Source organism: Oryzias melastigma, unplaced genomic scaffold (genome assembly GCF_002922805.2).
Source record: "Oryzias melastigma strain HK-1 unplaced genomic scaffold, ASM292280v2 sc00289, whole genome shotgun sequence".
NCBI classification, from domain to species: domain Eukaryota; kingdom Metazoa; phylum Chordata; class Actinopteri; order Beloniformes; family Adrianichthyidae; genus Oryzias; species Oryzias melastigma.
The window spans coordinates 109,148-118,870 of record NW_023416907.1 but is presented as its reverse complement, the minus strand read 5'-3'; the positions used below and the strand labels follow the sequence as shown (position 1 = coordinate 118,870).

The window sequence follows — 9,723 nt, the reverse complement described above, 5'->3', positions numbered from 1 at the left end:
ATATATAAAAAGTTATTCCAATTACCATATCCTTTGGACCATAGGTGCACTTAAATCCATTAGTTTTCTCAACAATCGACAGTACACCTTAAGTATGAATTCTGGTTTTGCCTACACACCTCAAATGGATTTTCTGTGGTACACGGAACTCAAACATCTGTCTAACTGATTTACAATGATGGATTGTTGTCACAGAGTGATACATACTATACTGCAACATAATGAATTCAACGACTGTATTTTTTTGTATTTTATGTGTTACAAGAAAACAATGTAGTGAGTTATTGTGAACGAGTTCAATGAACTTTGACTTATCTGTCATCTTGATATTTTAGCAAAGACTACGTTTTGCATTCTTACAAAAGAGGCGTACTTCCATAGCAACACTATTCACTAGAAAATATGCTGAACTTCCCATCAAGCCCTCGGGCCAATCACCTGTTTCTTAACCCATGACATCAAATGAAATCAGGTCTTATGCAGCTCTTGGTAAAGACATTATGATATGGGCATGGGACTGCTGCTCTTCTGTATGTCTATGCTTTTATATCTGTCCCTACCTGAAAGAAACATTGACACATTATTTCACGAGACATATCAGGCGACAGCTGTCACCGTGGCTTCCTGATACGCTAACGCCATTTTGAAACCAGTTGACAGTGATTGGTGTGAGTCGATCTGAGTCACATTTTTAGAGGAACTACTGTCACCAATCATGAGTGAGCTTGTTCTAAGTCCACACCCCTTCTAGTGAAAGCGGGCTAGAGAAAAGCTGTCAATCAAACATTCGAGATGGGGCCAGTCGACATCACATGCTTCTACTGAGGCATCTGATTGGTCAGTTTATAACTTGAATAACTGGCAATGAAGAAAAAATATCTTTAAAATAAAATAGGATTAGAAAGATGTTAAGAAGAATGTATCAGAGCAAGAATGCCCATAACTGTATAATAGTGGTAGTGTATAATAGTAGTAGTTCACTTTCAGCTTATCCCTTTCGGGGTCGCCACAGCGTAACAGCACCCACTGTTTCGCATCAGTGATTTTGGCAGAGTTTTTACGCCGGATGCCCTTCCTGACACAACCCTGTACTTGAGGGGCACAGGGACCCAGTTAGGCAGCAGCGTCAAGGGGATCAGTGGAGAACCCTGGGAATCGAACCCAGGGCTCCTGCGTGTCAGCCCTTCACCTAGCCCACTGAGCCACCCAGCCGCTGCTTCCTATTTGGAACCCGAGAGGGGAGGGGTTGAGATGTCCGGTGATATAAATTCGTCAGAACCATTTAAAATGTGAGTGTTTAACACTTTAATACTAAAGCGGTGTTTACATTCTTTTGACTACCATAACTTGTTAAATGTTTACGCAATAATGTAACTCCAGCTGATTCTGAAGTGGAGTAAAGCAGCCCAACGCTGATATGGAACATTTTATGGTAGTGAAGTGTTTAAGCAATCAACATAAACCACACAGAGGAGATGTTAACAAGTGTTTGATGGTAATACCTGTCCTCACCTCCTCTGCTGCTCCTCTGTTCACACAATACTCTTCCATGTTGTGGTTCAGACAGAATGGAGAGAGAACCGTCACAAGAAAGAAGTTTATTTTCTCATCTTTTTTTTTTGCGATTAAACCTCACGGAGCTCATCAATGACGTCACAAAGAGCATCCAGCAGATCCTCCATCAGACCATAGACCTGAAGAAACATGAAAATCCCTCAAATTAAAACCTGTAGGCAGTTGAGGATTCCTTAAACTGCAATCGACCCATCCCATATGAGATGAAAACATTTTCCAGGTATCAATATTCAATAGTTTGTAATCAGGAATGAAACAGCAACAGCTAAAAGATTCCACTTTAACCTGTTAACACGAGCTTTAACTCCAGTGTTGACCCACTCCTGACGTAAATGATGTAATTCCAGTAGATTCTGAAGCGCTGAGAAGCAGCTTTCCACTGATACTGTATGCAGCACTTTACAGTAGTGAAGTGATTGTGTAATCAACTTAAACTACCGGATTCTGTCACAAAGAGAAGTGACTTTGTGCTGATATGCAACACTTTACGTTTATAAATTGCTCTCTATTTTACAATAATCATGTGTTTCTGATTGACGTAAATCTGATAGTAAAAGTCATTTTTCTGCATGCCTGAATCAACTGATTCATGTTGATCACATAAACGGTCAAAGATTTACGGTATCTTGACCTTAAACCTAAAGATTTGCAACGAATCAAACTAAAGCTTGTAGAGCAAAAAATAAATAAATAAATAAATACAAATTTAAAAAATAAAATAAAGGTTGTAAAGCAGTATTACTTTTCCTTGATTGCCAAATGATTTCATTTTAGAACTCAAAGGTTTGTGGAACCAGAAAACAAAAATGACAAGAATATCTACTGCACTGAATTGTAAAAGTGAAGACTGAACTTAATCAACTTTTTCTTTAATATCTTAGCACTGTGGATTAACTTTGATGAGAACCACTCAACTAACTTCTCTATAAACATCTCCAAAAGAACAAATGAAAATAAAATGATACATTTAAAATATTTGATCAAATGTTGAATGATAAAACATTAGACATTAAGATGAAATGGTCGTACCCCACAGCAGCCATAATGATAGCCACTATTGAAACAACTAGTTTGACAGGGTTAGTTAGAGAATGCTTTTTAATATGTATTAATGTTCACTGTCCTAAATGAATACATAGAAAAGTTCCGACCTTTCTCAGAAACATCCTCCTGAAGCTGGAGGATGCTGGGGGGTTTCTTGGGGGGAGGGGGGAGCCCTCTAGCTGTCCCTCTGGACCGTCCTTCACTCCCTTCTCCTGAGTGACATCAGAACCACAAAACAGAGCATGTAACCACACTAAAGATCCACAGGACAGACGGAATCAGAGTTTGAAAATACTCATCCACAACTAGTCTGGTGTTTCCTCTTTTTCTTAAAACACAGACGTAGTGAATAAAAAATCATTAAATATTGAGGCCACCTGATCAGTGTCTGAAAGGTTCTTAAAAATTAGTACTTGCTTTGGGATTCTTTTGGCAATGCAGCTGTTTTCAGAGAGTTTTTCCATTTTTTTTTCCAAAGAGAACTTTTCTAATTGGTTTGGATAAGGACATTTCTTTTACCAATAACTTTCTCAGACTTTGGAAGATCAACGTGGGTCTTTAAACACAAACCTGTGCAGACGTACATTTCTCACCTGCAGGTCACCTGTTGATGGTGGCTCAAACCCCCTCTTGTTGTCAGTTGTAAACCCGCTCTTCCTCCCTCCAGCAGCCCCCTTCTCCCTGTTCCGGTCCTCTTGTTTGTTGGTTGCCTCTCCTGACACAATAGCAGAAAATATCACATTGGCTCAAAGGACTTGTAGAGCTAGTTACACGATGACAGGTTCAAGCAGGGCAGAAATGGCCCCTTTTTCCAGTCAAGGTTTTCTCAATGGATCTATCTTCTTTGTTGCTTCCTGGCTATAAAGGTCAAGGGTCTAAGTGTGCATGTTACATTTGTTAACTCTGAAGGTAAACAGCAGACTTTAACTGGTAGTCATACGACTCAATTATAAAATGAGACGATCAGACCTTAGTCTGTGTGGATATCCCATGGTCACTAACATCACATGGATATCCAGTGCATGCAGCATTTGGACTCTTTCAGTAAAGAGCCAGTTTGCTCTCCTTAATGACTAAAGTGACCACACAACCGCATCAATTGTACATCATAAGTGCGTGTAACTTCTTACAAATACCTTCTGATAAATGTGCCACACACATAACAATGGTGTGTACCATTTTCTTGATGTCCCTTAAGGTGGTCGTACAAGCCACAAAGGAACTTTAAGGCACACCTGTGCACCCCTTAAGATGCGGCCGCACCAATCATCAACTCTATACAGGCCTGGACAACCAGAGAAGCCACAGCACCCTTCAGGTCAACTCTTCAAATAGGTGCATGTGATTATGGCTTTAGCTGATTTGGTAAAGATTTAGCAAACTCTCACCTGCTGGACGTCCATCCTCATAGCTCCACGTTTGGATCTCTGAAACACCCAGCAGGCCTTGAATTCTTTCCGCCTCCACAGCCATGGTGTCCAACAAGTTCCTCCAGAGTTGCCGCCTGCAAAGACAGATGCACCATCCTGAGTTGGGGGGGCTGTTTGGTAATGAGGTATATAGAATCGGCCTTACCCTGCAGTGACTGCTGTCAGATGGAGATGTTTCAACTCTGATGGTTCTGAACCCTGAAGCAGTATTTTATTGAGTTTAGTGAGTCTCTCTTCTCTAATGGAGGGTCCCAGTCTGGGTTCAGCATCGGGCAGAGACAGCACACACTGTAAAAACAACAATGTTATTTAACCACAAATAAAGTAACATTTTGCAACAGTTTTCCATTAAAGCTAAAATTATTTTCAAATCATATGAGAATTAGCTAACATGGGTTGCATAGTGGTCAGCGCTCTTGCCTCACAGGGTTTAATCCTGACTGGGACCTTTCTGAGCCGAGTTCTCCGGTCACTCCCCCTTCCTCCCATAGTCCAGAAACATGCTTCACAGGTTAACTGGTATTTTTAAATCATCCCAAGGTGGGAATGTGATTGTGTGGTTTTGCAACAGACTAGTGACCTGTTCAGGGTGAACCCTGCCCCCCCCCCCCCCAGTTACTGGGATAGGCTCCAGCAACATGTGAAAGGATTATTTAGTTGGTTTTCTTTCCACTGATAATTATTTCACATAAAATTCAACTCACAAAAATTCACAGTTTTAAAGAAAAGCTCTGGTTTTTGACCTGGCAACTGCCATGGCTGGGCCAAAGTCTCCCTTCTCTGCTCCAATTTTGATACATCCACTTGAGAACCCACCTGAGCTGCAATCTGACTCAAAAGACCATTGTCTTTTTTTTTTCCCTATGCTAATGTTAGCTAGAAGTTGTGAGGAGTTATAAGCTTATGGGAGAGAGTGTAAGCAGAGGAATGATGGGATATCATTGTTGGGGTTTCTTCCGCAACTCAGAGGCAAATTTCTAGTGAACTCCTGCCGCTCTACAGAAAATATGTCTTAACGACATAGCCTTTTCGATTTTGCCTAAAACAAATATAATCATAATGGAAAGATCACTGGGAACTCTTTTTAAACAGATAAAAATATTGTTGGAGTGGGAATTTTAATGGAAGACGTTTCGGATGACCGTAACTCTATCAATAGTCCAGCTGAACTGAGCAATTGTGGGAGAATTCACTTCAGCTCTACATTGGTCATGGTTTTATAGTAGACTGGCCTGACAGAACCTCTCCTCAGTACAAGACATATAAAAAACACAGAAACACATGGAGTCCCATACTACGAGAAGTCTTTGGTCTGATGAGATGAGACAAAAATAGAACTTTTGATGTTAGTTCTAAGCAGTACGTTTGGAAAAAAACGGAACTGCTCATAGCCAGCCCAATCCCAACACTGAAACATGGTGGTGGCAGCATCATGATCTGGGGGTGTTTTTACTGTTTTAGTTCAAGAAAAAAGACACAAACTGTTCTCCAATCTATGTCTTCAGTTACCTGTCGCAGGGTGTCCACAGATAGATCCCATTCTTCTCTTCCAGTAACTTCTCTCCACATTATCTCCAGTTCTTCCAATGACTCTGCTTCTCCCTGGAACAAGATGGCGGATCATGGGCCTTAAGGCTTAGTCGCATGCGTCTGTATGGGGGTTGACTCATACAGTTGGTTAGTATGGTATGAATACCAATATCTCACATATGGGTTGTGCTTGTAGGATGGGAGGTTATTTCACCTGTATTTACCTTTGCATGTTGATTGAGTGTTGCTATGAATTGTCGCCCGCAGCATGCCCATAAGAAATAATTTGCAGGAACATTTTTGCTCTATGGGCACACCAAGCGCTCAATAACCTTGTACTGCCTGCGTGCCACCTATGTGCAGCATACAGGTCAGCCAATGTTTCCCCCCCAGACAGACCATGTCCATCAGTGGTGACAGCTGCGACTAATGCAGAGTTCATAACGAATGTGATTCACGCAACAGGAGTGTCGACTTTCAAGGTCAAGTCAATGTACGGATGCGATCAGAGGTATTGTGGTAGGATTTGAGTGTTGGGCACGTCAAGCAGCAAATTTATCTGGGGTCTTCATGTGAGCAGAAACTGTGTTTTAGAAAACAACAGTTTCTTTAAATTGGTGAAACATGTAAGAATCAAAATTAAAACCACTGGGAACACTTTTACAATAGATGATTGGAGAGGGACTTTAAAAACTAGGTACACAGCAGAGGGATTGTTTGTCAGTCCTTTGGAATTTTAGAAAGGAAATATTAGCAGTGAGGGAAGATGCTAACTCACCTTTGTGCTTCCCAAATGTTGCTCCTCCGAGTCCAGAAGATGTGGAGGGCTGCTTGACCTTCCTGGGGTGCAGATTTTCTCCAGCATCTGACTTAAAATCAGTTGACAAGTTTCCCTCACCGCCTTCTTCTCAAGCTTAGCCTGCTCATTAAGAACCAAAAAGAGAGTATTATCACGTATCTGTCAGACACTCTGTCAGATAGCTTTGACCTCTGACAGATAGGTGTGGCCTTTAAAAAAAAAAAAAAAAAGCCACAGTCTCCGTCACACAAGCGTAACCTGTAAAAGTGGCGTGGAGTCTGTCAGAAAGACAGTTTTTAAAATGCTGCAGGACCCGTAGCAAAAGAGCGCCCTCATTTAAAGCGAAGTGGGCATTGTTGAAGAAGTGCGGCCTCTGTCCTAGAAGCTTGACCTCTATCGACAGGTGTTACTTCTGATGGTAGAGGCGCTATGCTTACTCGCAGGTGTAACTGCAACTCTGCCGTTGGATCACGTCGCAAACATACTCCAATTAAGATAACTTGCTGACAAACTCCAGTAGTGTTTAGCTGCCAGTGCTCTGCTTGTATGCCCGGCTTCTCTGACACGAAGAGAACCTCCACTCGCAAAGAGTCACCAGGACAGATCACACCTAGAGAGGGGAAAAGGAAAGATACATTGAAGTGATGTACGGATGTGAAGATGGCACACGTGTTTCCATACCACTGGAGGAGTTGAAGTGAAAGTGAGTTTTCTCATCCTGGTAGTGCAGCTGTGGGAAGCTCTTTTCCTTTGAGAGTCTCTGCCAGCTGTAAGAGATGACTGTGCAGCCTCCATTCTGAAGATCCAAGACAGACCAACCTGGTTCCCCAGTCAGAGTCTCAAACAAGACCTGTACTCCAGCTCCCACTCGGCTCTGTGAAGAGGCCACAACCAAACTCTACGCGTCACTATCTGAGAAAATAATGACAGTAAAGTATTTTCATCCCCAAAATGATTTCATGGGGCTTTAAAAGTGCTGTCTGTTTATCATTCCCACACCAGGCAAAAGGAAATACTGAATCCAGTCATTCTGTTTGCTATGCTAATGTTAGCTTGGAGTTGTGAGGGGTTATAAACTAGTGGGAGAGAGTGTAAACAAAGGGCTGATGGGAAATTAGTGGAGGCTAACTTCCGCGCCCACAGCCGAGAGGTGAGCTTAGAGCTGGGTTGGAGAAACTACGGCCCAGGGGCCATATGCGGAGAACAGTCCTGTTCCCCAGCCCTCTAACTGGATTTTCACATTTCAGCTGTGGGTGGAGTCAGCCTCCAACTTCCCTGTTTGGTTACCCTTTAAGCATGGTCAACCAGAACCCATGGTGAGTGAGTGCCTCTGATCCGGTTCTGTGTTACCTGCTCTGGTATAGTGTTTACTGCTTCCTGGCAGCTGTGATGACGATGTGGAGATGCTGCAGAAGAAACTCCTGAAGGAAACAGAGAAACCACATTTACCTTCAAGTCTGCCAAAAGTTATAAACTATTTCATAAAAAATATCTTTAAATGCATATATTTAAATAGTAGTTAGTTTATATTTATTATAATAGTAACAATGACATAAATACAAATCAGTGTCTTCACTTTTTGAAGGGGGATGTGAGTATTGGCTGTTTAGGTGTTGTCGGTTGTGTAGCAAAGATAGCGCTAACAAAAGAGTTGAGGTCTTCATTCTTGCAGAGCACAGTGGGACTCTTTTTTTAAACTTTTCCTTTAGTTTGACAGTTTAGTTTAGAACAGATTTAATGTAAAAACAAACATTTTACACATCAGCATAAATCCTGCAGTTTTTTTTTACTCTATAGACTTGCCATTTGGAGGATTTGGTTGTGAAAAACATCTAGGTTGTGTCTGAATTCCTTCACTACTTTGTGCACTAAATAGTGCATTTGCCATTTTGTAGCTCTGTCTGAACATACAACTCCAGAATCCAGTGCATTAGAAATGTCTCGGAAGTGTCTGTGAAAAACCAATGTGAATTAATTGTCTAGATTGGTGAATATAGACCACAATGCATTGTGTTTGAATCTTTTCTGTGAAAAAAAACAAAACTTTTTACAGAGTGGATTCATAAATTGTGTTTGGCAAAATGTTCATATTTATTAGGTTTTAATTTTGGCAAATTTGTTCTGTCATATTTTCTGTTTTAAAATTACACTCACTGCACAGTATTTTGCTCACCAGATAAGACGTTCTGCTTTTGAGACCTCATCCAAGGGATTGTGCCCTGGATGCTTGTGTGACCCACACCGCAGGCGCTGAAGAGCCGTCCCCCCCCAGTGTCAGAAGACCAATCCACGGAGGACTCGGGTATTCGCCTCAGCAGCTGTGGTGGTGTCAGAGATCAGTGATGCTGCAAGATCAGGGTGGATGTCAAAGTATTCCTGGTTTACCTGACTCTCCCCTTTGACCTCAAGATATGTTGTGAAATCTTCTAAGCTGCCAAGAATCCTATGTGGCACAATCATCCCGTCCTTATTGAACTGGAGGCTGGAGATAAAACACGGGTTTCCTGCAGAGCGTCTCTCCCCGTAAACTTCAGCCGACCTCCACTGCTGTGAGGGCTCTGCTCTGAAAAGCTACCACCAAATAAAGAAATCCATGAGAGAGCTTTTCTTTTGGGGTTTCTTCATGATGATTTGGATAAAGAAGCTAACCATGTTCCCAGTATGATCTTCATCCTCCAGAGCTTTCATCGTCTTTGTTTCTGGATGGAAGAGATGACAACAACTGGAGCTGCAACACCTGCATAAACTCTAAGACGTACATGGATCTATTTGTCTGCAGGTGGATGTGGCAGAATGGAACAGAGCATGTGGCTTGCCGTAGTAGTTCCTACATCACTGCTGCAAGCTTTTTTAGATTTAGAGTTACTCCCGATTTAAAGACAGATATACTCAGAAACCCAATTTTAAGCTCAACTTTCTTCATGCATGTCCCCCATGATCAGAAAAATGCCACAAGAACATGTTAAAAACACAATTTTTCAACTTTATGTCTCCAAAAAGCTTTAAATCCTCAAACCGCCTTTGTGATGAAGAGTCTTGTCATCACTTGTTGAGCTCAGTAGAAACTTCAAAACACACAAAGGTGTCAAATATGACGGATTTTGGGAAAGATTTGTGAGAGAAGGATGTCAGAAGGAGATGCGCGCGCAGGGACGTCCAGGTGTGTCTACTGTTCATGGCGCACGTGCGCGGCTCTCACCTGAGACGTGTGGGGTCGTTCCAGGTTTTCCTCGCGATTCTCAGCGCTCCATCATCGTCGCATGTGTGCGCTGCAATCCAAAAAGCGGTCGATCAAATGTTTGTCGTCACCATGGCAACACCGCAACGACCCGCAAGCTCACGCCC

At 42.1% G+C, this 9,723-nt stretch overlaps 1 protein-coding gene across 6 annotated transcripts; it reads right to left on the bottom strand.

Moving 5' to 3' along the window:
- Nucleotides 1–1,579: 1,579 nt before the first annotated feature.
- LOC112140584 (mycbp associated protein) lies at nucleotides 1,580–9,723 on the bottom strand. 6 transcript variants are annotated; one of them, XM_024263572.1, is made up of 14 exons: nucleotides 9,578–9,723; nucleotides 9,028–9,077; nucleotides 8,764–8,949; nucleotides 8,552–8,696; nucleotides 7,729–7,799; nucleotides 7,060–7,252; nucleotides 6,816–6,988; nucleotides 6,358–6,498; nucleotides 5,559–5,651; nucleotides 4,195–4,337; nucleotides 4,008–4,123; nucleotides 3,204–3,334; nucleotides 2,727–2,831; nucleotides 1,580–1,694 (listed from the first exon to the last, which is right to left on the bottom strand). In XM_024263572.1, exons 2-14 carry the CDS (start codon nucleotides 9,064–9,066, stop codon nucleotides 1,626–1,628), a joined length of 1,605 nt encoding a protein of 534 aa, XP_024119340.1. In that variant the 5' UTR covers nucleotides 9,067–9,077; nucleotides 9,578–9,723; the 3' UTR covers nucleotides 1,580–1,625. The 6 variants fall into 6 exon arrangements, 3 of the variants coding, with proteins under 3 accessions (XP_024119340.1, XP_024119342.1, XP_024119341.1); XM_024263574.2 differs by having other exon boundaries at nucleotides 3,213–3,334; nucleotides 9,578–9,722; XM_024263573.2 differs by having other exon boundaries at nucleotides 9,028–9,115; nucleotides 9,578–9,696.